Source organism: Podarcis cretensis (genome assembly GCF_951804945.1).
Source record: "Podarcis cretensis genome assembly, chromosome: 5".
Lineage (NCBI taxonomy): Eukaryota > Metazoa > Chordata > Lepidosauria > Squamata > Lacertidae > Podarcis > Podarcis cretensis.
In genome coordinates, this window is record NC_137174.1 from 63,287,662 (window position 1) to 63,305,402 (window position 17,741).

The 17,741-nt window shown below is 42.7% G+C and overlaps 1 protein-coding gene across 1 annotated transcript in view; it reads right to left on the minus strand.

Annotated features, from left to right (window-relative positions):
* Nucleotides 1-17,741, minus strand: part of DGKG (diacylglycerol kinase gamma) — a 111,996-nt gene that overhangs the window by 41,071 nt on the left and 53,184 nt on the right. The window contains 9 exon segments of the mRNA XM_079976846.1: nucleotides 987-1,072; nucleotides 1,836-1,910; nucleotides 2,954-3,027; nucleotides 4,252-4,368; nucleotides 7,449-7,547; nucleotides 8,224-8,340; nucleotides 9,271-9,359; nucleotides 10,413-10,530; nucleotides 17,522-17,641. Of these exon segments, the coding sequence (XP_079832972.1) occupies nucleotides 987-1,072; nucleotides 1,836-1,910; nucleotides 2,954-3,027; nucleotides 4,252-4,368; nucleotides 7,449-7,547; nucleotides 8,224-8,340; nucleotides 9,271-9,359; nucleotides 10,413-10,530; nucleotides 17,522-17,641 (895 nt within the window).

Below are 17,741 nucleotides of genomic sequence, written 5' to 3' on the forward strand. Positions count from 1 at the left end.
TTTCCCAGGGGCAATGAACTACAGCTGTATCCCCTGGCTATACATGGTGTATTGGTGTTTGGAAGCAATTTGACCTAATATATTGTAGTTTTATATGTTGTGTTCACAAACATGCACCTTTCTGAGCACATGTCTGGCTGGGGAACTGCATCACAAAATTCAGAGAAGTGTGAATTTCAAAGGATAACCTCATTTCAATTAGCTTATTGGTGCAGCAAGTGTGAATAAAGGAGGTTTGCCTAAAAAGGCAAACCAAACTAATTTCCCTCCCACCCCTAGTTCCTTGAGCTGCTGGACCTCAGTTCAGAATTTCAGGAGACCAAGCCTGCAACCCTATCTATGTGTGCAGCTTTCAGAAAAGGGAGGCAGGAAAGCCTCTTTATAATGCAGCCTGCAGTCAAAGATGTGGCTGGTTAATGCCAATCAATATATGAATCAATATATGGTCCTGAGAGATCTGCATTGGCTCTTAGTACGTTTCCGAGCACAATTCAAAGTGTTGGTGCTGACCTTTAAAGCCCTAAACGGCCTTGATCAGGTATACCTGAAGGAGCGTCTCCACCCCCATCGTTCAGCCCGGACACTGAGATCCAGCGCTAAGGGCCTTCTGCTGGTTCCCTCATTGCAAGAAGTGAGGTTATGGGGAACCAGACAGAGGGTGTTCTCGGTAGTGGCGCCTGCCCAACTCTAATTTCAGACCCTCAAAGGAACACGGGAAGCTGTCTTATACTGGAGTCAGAGTTGGACCATTGGTACATCTGGCTCAGCACAGTCCACACCTGGTGGAAGTCCAGGGTTTCAGGCAAGTAGCCTTTCCCAGCCCTACCTGCAGATTCCAGGGGCTGAGCCTGGGGAAGCAAGTGCTCTGCTACTGACCTACTACAGGAGCCCTCCTCTCTCTTACACAGTAGTGACCCCAGGCGTATCAGCTATCCAACGAATCTAATGTACTTTGAACCATGCAGCATCCCTGGATCCCAATTTACCTATGCAGTCCAGGATCCATCCAACGGTCCCATCTCCTCCACAAGCCAGAATACGGAAGTCTGGAGCATCACGGAAAAAGTTTAAGCTAAGAGAAAGCAGAAGGAAAAGGTAGGGAAGCTCTTTAGAATAGCTTGGTTTCCCATATATGGGAAAGAACACCACATCTAAACTGCTTTTAAATTCACACAAAAGCAAATGTGAAAAAAGGCACAGCAGCCCTGCTGCTCTCCAAAGTCCTAAATCATGCAATTCTTGCCCATTTTCAAGTTTGAAATTGAGCAAAACAAGGAAAACCAGTGAAGAGTCAATCTGCACAGCACACATTCAAGAAGAACACCCATAAAGGAATACACGGCATTTGTAAGAAAGATCTGCATGAAGGGGAATAGTTGTTGTTGTTGTTGTTGTTGTTGTAAAATCCATGTAAACTTTGGACAAGATCCAGCAGCTAGTTGCTGCAACAACATCCAATTGACAGCAGTGCGATGGGCCTTAGCCACAAATAACTTTTGCAGGATTGTATAATTTGTATTCAGGGGTAATATCCACAGGTATTCCATCAGGAGGATGTAGAGTCCCAGAGCCCAAAGGTTTATTGCCTTAAGACAGACATGGCAAATATCATAAACTCCAGCACGAGCTCCACGCATAATTCTAAAGAATTGGCAGCAGGCTGAGTTCCTCGAGCTAAGGTATGTTAAGAAGCTTCAGCGAGAAGGGAGGTGGAAAGGGAAACTGGAGAGGGAAGGTGAGCAAAAAGCAAATGGGGAGTGAGAATGGGCAGCACAACTAAGAGGGAATTGTAAGGATAGCAAAATGGACGCAGGTTGATCAATGGATTTCAATACCCAGGAGTGGGTCCTCCTCGATCCAGGTTGTAAACTTGTCTGGGGTTGAGTAGATAATGGAATTTCCGATGAACCCTGAAAGTAAGTAAGAAAAACAAGAAATGATGGCCCCTAAAAAGGAGAGTAAAGTCTAGGAGGAGGGAAATCTGTCAGTTTCACTATGTCTCAATTTCTCATTTTTCCAGTCTTAAGTTCTCCACATTTCCACACTAGTTTTCATTTTTCTGTTTAAAAAAAGTCCTCATGAAATTCATCAGAATTTTAGTGCAAATTTCTAATATTAAATGTTTGCAAGCAATTGTGCCCCAAAATAAACATTTTTGCAAATCAATTTCCCCCTATTATAATGCACACTTTTACCACATTTTTGTACTCATTACTTGGCCAGAGAATTGCACTACAAGATTTGAAGAAGTGCACATTTTTTAAGGATGTTTGTGCATCAGTTTGTGCATAGTTTTAGAAAGTGAGAATTAGGGAAGTTTGCCTTTAAATATGAATGGATTCCAATTTCTCCCCTATCCCTAGCCAAGGCAGATGATTACACTTTCTTAGCATCAGCTACTCTCTATCCACACCACATCCTGCTCAGGGCAGCTCCATAAGTGTAGCAAAAGTTGCCACCTTCATATTCAGAAAATGGAGGGTGCTTTTGGATTGATGTTTACTGCACCGTGGACCCATCTTTTCTCCTTTTTCTTTATTATAAATTTATTTAAATTTTCAGATTTACAAACAATCATCAAGCAGACAAATAAAACCATTTCCATTTGGAAATCTTTTCTCCTATTTCTAAGCCCCCTCTCTGAAATGTTTGCTTCATAAATACTTTTGAATTACAGCTGTCCTTGCCAAGCCAAAGACTTTGGTGATGTCCCAGGCACCAGATAACAGGTATCAGTGACGGCCTTGCAACCCCATTGAGCAGTGCTATCTGGGGTATTTCCCAAGCAGCACAATATTGCTGTCTGGTTGCAGGGAAATGCAATCTCTGCTATTCTTTCCTTAAGGGAAGATGTTTGCATTACGTGCAATGATTACTAAATGTGCATTTACTGTACCAAAAACCTCTATCCTGCAGAGGGTACAATTTTCCAATAGGAGGAAGGGAAACATACCTTTCTCCTTGTCTCCCTCCACTCTTGGGGTTCACGAACACCAACAGTGGATGTGTTCCAGGCTTAGGGGTGATCTAGAAAGCAAATTACAAAGCAAACAAAGAGCCTCCTTATACAGCATACAAAACATCATTCATGCAAAATGGGGGGGGGGGGAAATGAGTCATACGGCACTGCCACAGAGGAAGTAAGGCATGCAACTGGCAACATGTTGGATCAGCAGAATCTGGAGAAAGCTGGGAACCACCAATCTGTGCACTTATTCTTATCCACACCTATTCTGTCTATGGGCCTTCTAAGCACACGAGCCATAGCCTCAGGAGCTCGGCTCTGTTTAATATATACATCCTTTGACTCAATAATGTTTGCCTTATGCTCCGCAAATATCCTCTTGTGCGCTTCCTGATATACGCCTAGAGACTGAACTCTTTAAAGGACAAGGCAGGCATTGCTATTGAGACAATATTAGGTTAGCAGAGCTTCAGCAAGCTTGGGTTCTGTGGGGAGAGCTGCAGAAGGATGGATCCAAGGGTTAATCTGTTAACCATGCACAATTCAACAGGGCGACTATCAAAGGCTATTCCAGAACCAGCTTCATGGGGAGACTAGGACAGGGGTCAGCAAACTTTTTCAGCAGGGGGCTGGCCCACTGTCCCTCAGACCTTGTGGAGGGCCGGACTATATTTTTTGGGGGGGAAATGAATGAATTCCTGTGCCCCACAAAGAACCCAGAGATGCATTTTAAATAAAAGCACACGTTCTACTCATGTGAAAACACCAGGCAGGTCCCACAAATAACCCAGAGATGCATTTTAAATAAAAGGACACATTCTACTCATGTAAAAACGTGCTGATTCCCAGATCATCCGCGGGCCGGATTTAGAAGGCGATTGGGCCACATCCGGCCCCCGGGCCTTAGTTTTCCTACCCATGGACTAGGAGATCAGTGCAGAATGACAATTTCTCCCTGGTATGCCTTTCTCCACAACTAGCCTGCAATTTAGGCATGGTGTACAAAATATAATTCTGCAGGTATACACATGCTCATTCACAAGTGTAAGAGAAAAGTGAGAGAGCAAGTGTGATATACTGGTGAGAGTGCTGGACAAGGGCAGGTTCAAATCTCCACTCAGTCATGAAGCTCTTTGGGCATGACCTTAGGGTAGTCACCACTTTCCAGTCTAAACTATGTCACCAGGCTGGTGCTGAGATACAGCAGGGATGGGAAGAACCATACATATTGAGCAGGACAGAAGTCAAATCAATAGATATGATAGCAGCAGCTGTGAACTGTCTACCTGTAGTCCATGCCCATCCACCGTGGTGGTGTTGTATCTGAAGGCCAGGGTTGTATCATCTGGGGTTGTGCTGGATGGCGATTCACTGTCTGATCTTCTTGGGTGGGATTGCCTATCCTTTGGAATAGGGAAAATGCATAAAGGACTTTGAAGCATGGATGAAGGCCAGCAAATAACAAGGAAGCACTGACAACATAAACAAAGTGGGAAGGATGACTTCCTCCTGACTACTGAAATACAACAGAAAGACCACGAAAGCTCCAAGAGTTAAGTTAATATCATATTAAACTTTTGTATTAAAATACTGTCCCGTCAAGCAACACAGAATACAAACATGCAGATTAACCATCAATAATACATTGTATGAAGTGCAAACCGTATCTGAATATAGTGAGCACATAGTGAATGGCACTGAAGGACTGAATCAGTCATTCCAAAAGTAGTTTAGAAAGTTGTGTACACAACGATGGCTCCAAAGTTCAATACTTGACTTGCTTCCCAGGCTGATGTTGTTCCAAGATTTATATTAACTTCAAAATTCCACAATCTGCACAGCTGAAAAGCTTTCTGAGAGGCCCATACACATATTAAGAAAAGCTTTTTATATACATATTAAGCTTTTTAACGTGGATTTTTAAACACTGATGCAGCTTTCATGATGCTTAGATACCTGAAAAGTGAATGAATCCAAAATATTTATACTATTCTATGTTTAATCATATTTATACTGCAGTTTTCAGCCAAAATTGGATCTCAAAGCAGCCTTACAACACTAAAAGCATCACAAAACCTCATAGATTATTCTGAATAGCAATAGTAACAGAGGAATAAGTAAATATGAGAAAAATCCAGAAAAGAGCACCACATAATAAAATTGCCAAATTTTTCTTCTTTAGTAAGTATCTCCAAGGGCTTCCTTCACTAGGATATAATTCCCAGCTCTGTTTTTCCTTAGCAGTGGCAAAAGGGAAACCCTGGACCATGATGGGGTTCCAAATTATAACAGCCATATGCCAGCTAAGCCAGCTCAGTGAATTCCACATCGGGTTAAAAAACAAAAACTGAGCTGACTCTTATAAATCTTCTGAATCCATTCCCTGTTTTAAGGTGTCCAAGTATGGTGTTTGTCATATTTTAAAATGTCCAAGAGCTCCTTTTTGAAGCAAATGTGGAGATGGTGGAACTGCGAGATTCATGTCAAGCCAGGGAGCAAGTCAAATACTGAACTTTGGAACCATCATTGTGTCCATCATTTCAAGCCACTGTTGAAGTGATTGATTCAATATGATTCACTGCAGGGTCACTAAATTAAGAAAGATTGTTTGCACCAGTAGTGGATGGCATGGTGGGGCGAAGGTGCTTACCTGAATGCCTCGCTTGGCTGCGTACCAGGAGAGAGAGGGGGAAAGGTGAGGCAGTGGGGAAGGCAGTGCAGTGTCAATGCACTGGCAGGAACAACGCATTGGCTCAGCTGCTGCGTTTGCACTGCGCTGACTTTGCTGCCACCTCGCCCCCCTCCTCCCAGTAAGAAGCAATGACCTGCTTTCTGGGAGGTCGTGTAAGTCCCTTTGCCCAAACAATCTGTCCACTACTGTTTGGCACTTTATGAAATGTATTACTGAATGCTTATCATCATGGCACTGTTTGACAGACAGCATTTAATATATTATACATTAACTTTGGGTCTTCTGTTACGCAATTTGGGTGGCTGCATTTCCACTAGCAAGTAATAAGGTATGTTTTAATTTATCTCCCCGTTATCTCCCCGTTCCAATAGTTTCTTCCCCCATGGATTTACAAATTTATAGATTCTGGAGTGGGACAGAAATCTGACGAGAGAGAGATAGATAATGCCCTGTTTTTAAACTTTATTCACAGAAAGGTTTTTAATTCAAAAAACTGCTACTGTTCTCCATATTTAATGTGCAATCCAGATCACTGGCATTTTCATGATTTTTGACCTCACATATACATTTTCTTCATTGGGACTCAATTACCAGATTTCACTATTTCCTCATTTCTCATAGTTCTGGACACAGGAAGAAGTAGACATAGCATTTGAAAGTACAATGTTTGTACCACCACAGTTTCCTCATTAGGAAAGAGGAAACTTCTTAATTTGTGGTAGTTGTGGAGCACTCTTTCCACAGAGGTGTGTTTTAGATATTGTGCTTTTAATTGTTGCAACCCACCCTGGGACCTTCAAAGATAGAATGATCTTTTAAAAGCATATGCAAAACCACAAACCACAAAATAAGAGGTAGATTATATGCAAAACCTGAGAAGGATACTACAAAAAGTGTGGAAATCTCTCAGCAATTGTCATTTTTGAGCCTGTCCAATCTTACAATCTTGCACACCTTGGAGTGCCTGTGCCTATTCCAAGTAATCACAAAGTGGCTCTAACACAGGGATAGGCAACCTACAGCCTAATCAGGCCTGAAAGGCCTTTGAGGTTGGCCCACCATGGGCAGACCATGCCCACCTTTCCAACGCTTGACATCATATAGGACGTCAAGTGCAGGAAACTTGTAGCTAAAATGAAGCTGGAGCTAAAATGAAGAAGATTTGGCTTCCGATTCTTCCTTTGAATGCAAAGGACCTTCCTCTGCAGGCAAGACTTGAGCAGCACCTGAAGAGAAAAAAAACGTTCCTTTGGGTCATCTGATGTCATCCTGACATAAGGTGATTGACAGGCGGACAGCACTACCCACTTGCCAAAATAGTCTATGTGGTGCTCAGGATCCATCTTCCTTTGAGCTTTTATTTTCAGCTACTTTCTTTTCTGCAACAAAGCCTAAGGCTGTATGCTAATGATTATTTACTTGAAACAATTGGAGTGATTTTCCTCTTCTAGCAAGCCTCAATTCACTATTAGTAAACTGATAGCTGCATATAGTTAATGGAGTAGTGGGAAAGTATGGTAGCAGTAGCAGCGGCTCAGTACGAAATGCCCAGATTGCAAGCAGTTTGTCATTCAGCCTTCTTAGGGACACACCAGCTTTCTAGTAATGGACATAAGAGGCCTTCTCTAGCAGCTCTACAGGAAAGTACCTTAGTTTTAAGTTAACAAAATCAGTTTGGATGGGTTGAAAATCTTAAGTTTTTGAGAGAGCATCAACTAGCAGCCTTCATATGTGAGAAAGAGAATGCCAGTCATTAAGCCCATTTCATAGGTGTCAAGCAGACTCATTTACCAGAACAACTGGGCAGATGTGCGAAGGCAATAAGATGTGGTCCTTGAGCTGCCCACCATCACACTCAGGCTTCACATGAGAGGCACATTTGTTGTGAAGCTGCAAGAGGAGAAAACACAGCACAAAGATTCTCTTTAAATATATCTGTAAAAAGGAAGGCTGTTACAAGTAATGGCAAGGTGGTTTCTCTAACTGGCATTAATAAACAACATAAATAAATGTTACCTGGCTAATATTACATTACATGTTGGAAATGTCAGAAGACAAGAGGGGACTATTATCATATATAGTGGGAATGCAAATTTGGGGGGGGGGGAGAGGAAAGAAGAAGAATTGGGGGTTAGGTAACTATGAATGAATATAAAAATTAGCCTCATATGTGGTCCCTGTGGATGGGGGACTGCTGACTTGGGAACTCCAAGATCAAATGGAGCCTTTCCTGAATTGGGGAAATATTTCAGGATGAGTAGAATAAACCAACTTATAGATAGTGGAATGACTTCTATATGTGCCAGATGATCCCAGGGTCATTGTACCAAATCAAGCAAGTAACAAAGCTCAGTCACATTCCATGGCTTCTCAACAATATTCAGTGTCGTGGCCATTTTCACAATCAAGAGAAAAACCGAGGAACAGATTTCTTATTTATTCACAGGCATGCCGTGATTATTGCCAATATAGAAGAAACATGGCCTGCTGATGTATGAGGTGACTTGCCTTGAACAGCTTAGCGTTCTTTAAAAAAAACACCACCACACTTGCTTCACGTACTCACTGTGATTTGGCACCATACACAATGTAGTCCGGTAATGCCCTGGTAGCTCTTGATGCTTTTATGACAACGATCGCATTTGGCTGGGGAGTTCCCCTCAATCCATGTGTGTTGCATGACCTAGAAATGCATGAGACAAGGTGATCCATGCTGGAAAAGAAATTCAGGCACTAAATATGAGGAAACAAAGGAGAAGAAATGCTCTTGAATGAGCGTGAGAATCATTGTTCCTTCAAATGTTTCAGGATATGCTTTTGAAGCAAGGGATAAAGAAAGGAATGGGAAAGTTTTTTTGGGGGGGAAGTCTGTGATCCAACTATCGTGGTGTCTCCTGAGCCTTTGGCTAAACTCACTGTATTATAAGGCAGGCTACTCACCATCTTAAATGCCATTGGTATAGATTATTAGATGGATATTTTAGCTATAATGTCACAATGAACTGCTCACATGGGCATGCACAATCCATTGCTTCTCTGAGTTCTTTTCCAGTTTTGCAGCCTCTGTTTTTGCTTTGTCTTGACCTTTCAGCTATGTTTTAGTACAGCTTCTGGTACCAGCTGCAACTCTGGCCAATGTTTTTTGATGTGCTTGCTCTCTCTCTGACTACAAACCCAGCTAGAGTTCCAGCACAATGTCCTTATACATCGAATGACAGGGCTGATGACCGTATCCTGGGGGCAGATGCTTTCATTCAGAGTTCAAGGAACCTGGAGCTGCTGAGCTCTAAGAATGTAGGACTCTGCTGCCAGAAATGGGCCTTGATGTTTTGCTGTTGAGTGTTTGCTTGCCTAACCTCTTCTGGAGAAGCAGCCATACCTGCAACAGTTGCCCAGAAGGCAGATTCCTCCCTTTACAGTTTGATACTTATGAACTATTCCAGCAGTATGGCAATTTGGTGGTAGCCTATAAAATACAGGTCCTTCTTGGCACAATAGTAGGGCTCTTATGACTGTGTGGACAGCATGGTCTGCATTGCAGATGGCCTGCCTTAGATGGAAGGTCATCAATAAGTAAACACATGCACTAGGCATTCATGAATGCCTTACTCACAGTTGTATTTCTCTTTGATTTCACGTAAGTGCTGATGCAGGGGGCAATCTCTTTGGACACACATCTTTCATGGACTGTGTATTTACAAACTGTAGAGAAAAAGAAAAAGAGAGCAGCTCTAAGTTCACCCTATAATCAAGGCAAGCAGTTTCTAGCTATTTCATTAAACACACAAGACATAACCGGCTGTACTTTTGAATAAATAAGGTATACTATTCCTTGTATCAAATTGTAAATTTCAACGGAAGTCTCATAAAGTTCAACAAAAAAGCAGAAGACCCAGTGGATCAGTTTATTCTCTAGTCAGTTCATGCATAAGGCCCATACATGTATAAGTGTCTATTCCACCTTTCTGTTCATCAGTAGTACAGGCTCTAAGTAATGCAAATAAATACAATATCGTAATCTCACACATTTTACTGATGAAGCCTAGGATGGCGAAACAAGGCCAATATTCCGGAAATCCTTGTCTTAGAATCTGTGAAAAGATTCTGTGGAACTGTAACAACCTTCATGTGGATTATTGGACTCTATGAACAGACAGGTGGAATAGACTGCTCCACCATCCATCCAGACAACCGAAAGGCATTATCAGAGATCAAGGTCTCATTCCAGCCAGGCAAAAGTATTTGGGGTGCAAAGCAGTGAGGAGTGTGGCCCAGGGAGACTTCTGAGGGCCAGATAGAAAGACATAGAGGCCCACAATTGCCCCCTCCTTGCGCCTGAGGTTCCCCACAGAATGTTGATGACCATTTGCAGTGCATAGTAGCAGCTGTAGGATTGGCACACAGACTTTGCTGCCACTGCCTAGATCCCTTTGGATCCTAGGAAAGGGTACGAATTTTATTCAACAAGTAGAGGTGAGGCTTGGCTTATGGTTCATCCGTTCCACCACTTTTGGGAGTTGCGCATGTAGAAAGATCCCCAAACATTCCCAGAATAAGGAACCCACCAGAAGTAAATATAGAATCCCTGCTTGCTGTGTGTCAAAATTAAAAAGGAACAAAATAAACCAGGAAATCTTTCTCCTCATCTGTCTTGGGGATTCTGGCATTGTTGGCTCCACTTCATTCGCATGCAGGTCAACAAACAAGGGTGAGTCTCACATGAGCATTATACAAGCAGCCTATCTGGGCACTTACAGGAGCAGCAGAGGCCTTGCTTCCTGACGCCCAGCAGCATAGTGCGACAAAAGTTGCAGTAGGCAGGCTTCTTGAAGTGCTTCAGCCTCCACGCATGCTGTCCATCATCCTTTACATTCTACAGGGAGGGGAAAAAGCCCACTGAGATGGAGTGGAAGATACAGAGGAGAGATGCAGCACCTTTTGCAGGATAACCTTTTCAACTCAGGATGACCAGAAACACAATGTAAACTACCTGCAAACTGATTGTCTGAACTGGTCCATTTACAGCCTCCACAGCCTACTAACATTTTTGAGGATGCTGGTTAGAAAATGTAAAAGAATAACTTAGTTACGATGTACACAGATCTTCATAAAGCCCATAATAATAATAAAATAAGCTGCCATGACATAGATGTTATTTAGACTGCAATCTTTATGTGCTGTATATGGTTCCTTTTTTTTTTACAAGTCTCACTTAGAAATGCTAATTATTAAGTGGTATACAAGTGCCCTAAATAAATAGATGCCGTTACCTGGGAGTAAATCCCACTGAACTAAATGGGACTGACTTCTGAATAGACATGTATAGCTTTGCGCTGTCAATGACTGTGGACTATCAAGCCAAATTTGAGGACTATGCATTTTTAAAAATTTGCACTGCTTACACCATTGTAAGCCTACTATTTCCACGCAACTATGAAATCCAAAGAAACAAATTATTATTAACATACAAACATATTATATATTAACATACAAAAGAAAGATTTTATGGTGTATCATTATCTATACTACTTGTTTAATGTGGTATAACCATTTATATGAAAAATGTTGGTCTGAAGTGAAAAAAGATCTTGAAATATGGACAAATTTAAAATTATCCTTACTGGGTAGAATAGCAGTTATTAAAATGAATGTATTGCCAAGACTATTGTTTCTGTTCCAATCGCTACAGATAATTGACAAGATGGATTGTTTCAAGAAGTGGCAAAAAGAAATTTCTAGATTTGTCTGGCAGGGCAAAAAGCCCAGAATTAAATATAAAATTCTTACTGATGTGAAGGAGAGAGGGGGGTTTGCCCTGCCGGACTTTAAACTATACTATGAGGCGGCAGCTTTTTGCTGGCTGAAGGAATGGCTACTTCTTGAGAACACAGACATTCTTGATCTGGAAGAGTATGATAATGCTTTTGGATGGCATGCATATTTGTGGTATGGTAAGGATAAAGTACAAAGGTCGTTCAAAAACCATATTGTCAGGAAAGTGCTGTTTAATGTCTGGGTCAGATATAAAGATCTTTTGGAGAATAAAACCCCAAGGTGGCTCTCTCCAATGGAGGCTAAGGCCTTAAAAAAGCTTAACATGGAATCTAAATGGCCAAAATATTGTGAAATTTTGGAGCAGGAGGGAGATAAATGGAAATTGCAGAGTTATGAGAAACTTAAAGATAAGGTGCGTGACTGGTTACATTACTTTCAAATAAGAGAGGCCTATAATTTGGACAGGAAAAATGGCTTCCAGGTGGAAAAATCGAAGCTGGAAACAGAATTACTAGAACCCAGGGCTAAGGTATTGTCGAGAATGTATAACTTGCTGCTGAAATGGAATGCTGAGGATGAAACGGTCAAATCTGCTGTGATAAAATGGGCACAAGATATTGGTCATAATATTATGTTCGCTGACTGGGAACGGTTGTGGACCACCGGTTTGAAATTTACGGCATGTAATGCCTTAAGAGAGAATATTATGAAAATGATGTATAGGTGGTACATGACCCCAGTCAAGCTTGCAAAAATCTATCATTTGCCCGATAATAAATGTTGGAAATGTAAAGAGGTTGAAGGTACATTCTTTCACCTTTGGTGGACGTGCCCAAGGATCAAGGCTTTCTGGGAGATGATTTATAATGAAATGAAAAAGGTATTTAAATACACTTTCCTAAAGAAACCAGAGGCCTTTCTCCTGGGCATGGTCGGCCAATTGGTGTTAAAGAAGGATAGAACCTTTTTAATGTATGCTACTGCAGCAGCAAGAATACTCATCGCAAAACACTGGAAGACACAAGATCTACCCACCTTGGAAGAATGGCAGATACAAGTAATAGACTATATGGAATTGGCAGAAATGACCGGCAGAATCCGAGATCAAGGAGAAGAGTTGGTGGAAGAAGACTGGAAGAAGTTCAAAGTTTATCTACAAAATCATTGTAAAACTTATGAGTGCTAAGGGCAGTGTAAATGAAATGATGGGGTTCCAGTGATTAGGATAAGGAAGAGTATAAAGGGAAAGATAAAGGATAAAACGAATTTGAATGAGCTTGCTGAAAAAACTTTTAAAGTAGAATACAAGAAGGGAAGGCGGGAGGAAGCAAGGAAAATAAGGTTTTGAAGACAATTAGAATGAACCAGAGTTTTCTTTTAATGTTTCTTCTATTATTATGTTGAATCTTTTGTATGTTTTTGTTTTTTATGTTTTTTGATATTGTTTGTATTTCTGATGTTTGTTGTTTGTTGTTTTGAAGTTTGTTATATTTTGTGAAACTTAATAAATATCATTAAAAAAAATAATAATGTGGTATAACCATTTACAAAGGAACCAGAAAGTCTGTAAAGGTGCTAGATTTTCCACAGCTTGAAGGCAGTATCTATCAAAAATATTTCTATATTATCACTGTAACACACAAATTAGTTTTTGTTTTTTGTTTTTGCTCTACCATGTTTTCTAGCCAGGCAAGTTTCACCAGTTTCCAAGGGACATTGAAGAGATATCAAGAATAAATGGGCAATAAAGGCTCGATCGTAGTTTAAAATGGTATTATCTGAAGAAGAAAGTTTTGATGGAGAGTAAAGGTAAAGGTAAAGGGACCCCTGACCATTAGGTCCAGTTGCAGACAACTCTGGGGTTGTGGCACTCATCTTGCTTTATTGGCCGAGGGAGCCGGCGTACAGCTTCCGGGTCATGTGGCCAGCATGACTAAGCCACTTCTGGCAAACCAGAGCAGCGCACAGAAATGCTGTTTACCTTCCCGCAGGAGCAGTACCTATTTATCTACTTGCACTGGCATGCTTTCGAACTGCTAGGTTGTCAGGAGCAGGGACCGAGCAACGGGAGCTCACCCCGTCGCGGGGATTCAAACCGCTGACCTTCTGATCGGCAAGCCCTAGGCTCTGCACCTAGGCATCCTTTATTACAGGCGTGAATGTTAGGTGACCTAAAATACTCTCTTCTGATTGATGGTGGTGGTAACTGGTACCTCCACTTGGCACATAAGAACATGAGTGGAAGCTTCTAAGCACCAAGCCAAATAACACTCTCACCTCCTACTCATAAAAGCTATTCCTTTGTGCACATAAGAAGAATGTGTGAAAATGGATTCCTCCAAGTGCTTTTCCCCAAAGTTACACACGCCTACGTATGCCACATCAATACTTGCAAAATACTGGTCTGCTTAGCAGCTTAAAAAAAATCAAAATAAAAATCTGGCTTTAGTAGCCCCCTTATAGAGTGAGCGACACTCAGACTTCCTCCCATTGTGAAATGTCCTTATAAACATCTAGTTCTTGTCATGGCACAGGGATCTCTGCCCTCAAATTGAGAAACTGTCACACAAATACCCAACATGCATCACAAGAGCTTCATGAGCATGGCCATCAAGGGCCCACTGTACAATCTGAAGATTCTTCTTCTTTTTTAAAATGCATTTCAACCAAACCAGTCGCTATAGAAAGGCATATGATGGGCAGTACTCTGTAAGGACAGGCAAAGCAATGCCTACTAATTGGGGCTGATGGGAGCCAGCCAAGAAATGTTAGAACTGGATGAAATCCACTGATGTCATGGTTCAGGAGACTCCAGCCATAGCCGCGCGTCACCTCTCCAGCCGGGAGAGGGTCACGGGGGGCTTCTTTTGCCCCGTGCGCGCTCTCACGGCTGGAGAGGTGACGTGCGGCTATGGAGGCTCCTGCCATAGCCGCACATCACCTCTCCAGCCAGGGGGCATCTTTTGCCCCACGCGCGCTCTCCCGGCTGGAGAGGTGGCGCGCGGTTATAGAGGCTCCTTCCATAGCCGCGCGTCACCTCTCCAGCCGGGAGAGGGTCGCGGGACTATGGCGTCTTCGCTCCATAGGACGCACACACATTTCCCCTTCATTTTTGAAGGGGAAAAAGTGCGTCCTATAGAGCGAAAAACACGGTACTTGATTACATCTAACTTCTATCTATCTTAAAGTAAGCTACATTTACCTCCTTTTTAATATTTGTTATAAATCTTGTTATAATTCTGTTCATTCTCTTAACAAATTTATGGAATGCCAGCAGCAGTTCATTAATTTTCCTTGTATAAAACAGATGTTATTTGAGAAGCTGACTTTTGACATTCTGCTGCCCTCGTGTGGTTTAACTTTTGAAAGTAGCTGTATTAAAAAACAAAAACCTTTCTTCTTTTCCTTTGCTATCATTGACTTTATTCTGTGCTCTTTTAAAAGTTCTGTTTGTCTCAAAAGGGCTTGTGGAAAAAATGCTCCTTGAGAACTGTGCCTGTAAGCTATTAGGACCTATGTTTGTTGACCTTGACAACACAAGTGATTTACCGTATTTTTCGCACCTAGTTTTTGGAGGAGGAAAACAAGAAAAAAAAATCTGAATCCCAGAAGCCAGGGATCGCTGCGCAGTGATCCTTCTTGCTGTTCTGGCTTCAGCGAAAGCAACGCAAAGCCTCTTCAGTGCATCAGGAGGAACGCTCCCGCTGCCCTGAAGAGGCTTCATGCGGCTATCCCAGAAGCCAGAACAGCAAGAGGGATTGCTGCACAGACTTATGGAGCAAATGCAGGCTGCACAGCAATCCCTCTTGCTGTTCTGGCTTCAGCGATAGCTGCGCAGCATGCATTTGCTCCATAAGAGGCACACACATTTCCCCTTACTTTCTAGGAGGGGAAGAGCGAAAAATACGGTAAGTATCTTTTCCTGAATGTAGTAGAGCTATCATCTGTGCTGTGTGAACAATATTTATAGTCAAAATAACAAGGGGAGGCAAAGCATCTTGGTATGCATGAGCAATGGTATGCATTAACATTAACACATTTAGTTGCCTTGCCAAACGTGGATCCACCAAGTTGATTCCTGTTCCCAAAGAATTCCTGTTCCTCAAATACACATTGATATTGAATAAGGGATCTGACTTTTTATCAGTCTTTCTATCCATCTTTTTTATCCCACCAAGAAGCTGTGGGTGATAGTCACCCAACACTCTCCCTTTACATGAACACTAAGGCTGGATCCACACTGATCTTTAAAAATGCTAAGAAAGAAACCGTTATATAGCTCTCAAAGCAATTTTCCATTGACTGCTATACAGTGCCTCCTGGTGTCACATATTTACAACGCATTTATAACATTATAACTTATGGTTACCAGATTTTTTTCAATGAATGCAGGGACACTTTTTTTTAAAAAAAAACTGAGTAGCAACAGGGAGTCAGTAGTGGGGATGGTGAGGCAAAAGACCCTGGGCCCAAGCACACATGCATACTGTATAAAGGTGCAAAGCCTTTCTTTCATACCCTGTGGAACATAAATGCACAGTTTTTTAAAAACTGGGCAACGGCGTGCTGCCCACCCGTGACTCCTGAGCCTTTCCTGATCTCCTGCCCCCTTCCCTCCATTTTGACAGATCAGGGAGGCTCAGGAGTCACAGGCGACTGGCCGTTGCCCAGGAGGGGCCAGCCTGGTAGTGCAGTTGGCTCTGGCTGGCTTCAGGAGCTGCTCGCTGCTCACTGCCGTGGCACAGGGAAAATGGTGGGCACCACGGAAGCGAGGAGCTCCTGAAGCCAGCCAGAGCCAACTGCACTACCAGGTTGGCTCCGGGCTGCTGAGGCTGCCGCAGCCACGTTTCCCAGGGACAGATTTGCAAATCTGGGGACATTCCGGGGACGGAATTTGTCTGGTGACAGATGTGCAAATCCGGGGACTGTCCCTGGGAACCCTATTATAAGTCACCTCTTATTTTCCCTGACTGGCAGCCCCTCTCCATGGTTCGAAGCAAGCCTCTTTCTCAGCACTTGCTGCCAGAGATCCTTTTGACTGGACCAGGAGCCTTCTTCATGAAATGTGGGTGCTACACCACTGAGCGGTGCTGCCTCCTCCCTTATACACATCAATGTTTTAAATTGGGGGTGGGGAACAATGATTCCCGAGATGTTGTTGGATTACAACATTGGTGATGGGGCTGATGGAAGCTGGAGTCCAGCAACGTGGAAGATGGAGCAAGCTTGTTTTGGCCTGCTTCAGAGGGTAGGACTCGAACAAACAGATTTAGTTTCCAACTAAACATCAGGAAGAGCTTACTGATGGGGTAGCAGCTGTTCAACAGTGGAACAGACTCCCTAGGAAGGTTGAAGACTCTCCTTCCTTGGAGGGTTTAAAGCAGAAGTTGGATGGCCATCTGTCATGGATGCTTTAGTTGAGATTCCTGCATTGCATAGATAACCCTTGGTCCTTTCTAACTCTACAATTCTATGATTCTCTGAACATCTGAAGGTTCCCCATAACTGCTTTAAATACAACCATTTGTTGAAACTGCTCACATTTTGAAGTGCCGTAAGATTATTGAACCAAATATATAAGTAGAAAGAAACTGGGTGTATCACATATTTAAACCCTCGCTGAAAGAGGAGAAAAATCTTGACTAGCTACTTTTTTTTATTACTCAGTTGAACATCTTTTATAGGGACGCGGGTGGCACTGTGGGTTAAACCACAGAGCCTAGGGCTTGCCGATCAGAAGGTCAGCGGTTCGAATCCCCGCGACAGGGTGAGCTCCTGTTGCTTGGTCCCTGCTCCTGCCAACCTAGCAGTTCGAAAGCACGTCAAAGTGCAAGTAGATAAATAGGTACCGCTCTGGCGGGAAGGTAAACGACGTTTCCGTGCGCTGCTCTGGTTCGCCAGAAGCGGCTTGGTCATGCTGGCTGCATGACCCGGAAGCTGTACGCCGGCTCCCTCAGCCAATAAAGCGAGATGAGCGCCACAACCCCAGAGTCGGTCACGACTGGAACTAATGGTCAGGGGTCCCTTTACCTTTACCTTTACTGAACATCTTTTGGCTCATCTTCTCTGAAGTTAGGCCAATCACTCACAGTTTCCATGCCCAGCAGAACCAGCAAAGGAATAGTGGTCATGCCACCCCGAATCCACTCTTCCAGCGTCACAGTTCCATCATGATCATAGTCTATTTCTTCCATCATCTCTTTCAAGATCTGTAGAAGACAACAAAATTTAATTAGAATCAACAGATCCTCCCTCAACCCACCAAACAAAAGTTATTCCATTGGTAGAATATATAGCAGATCTTCAAGG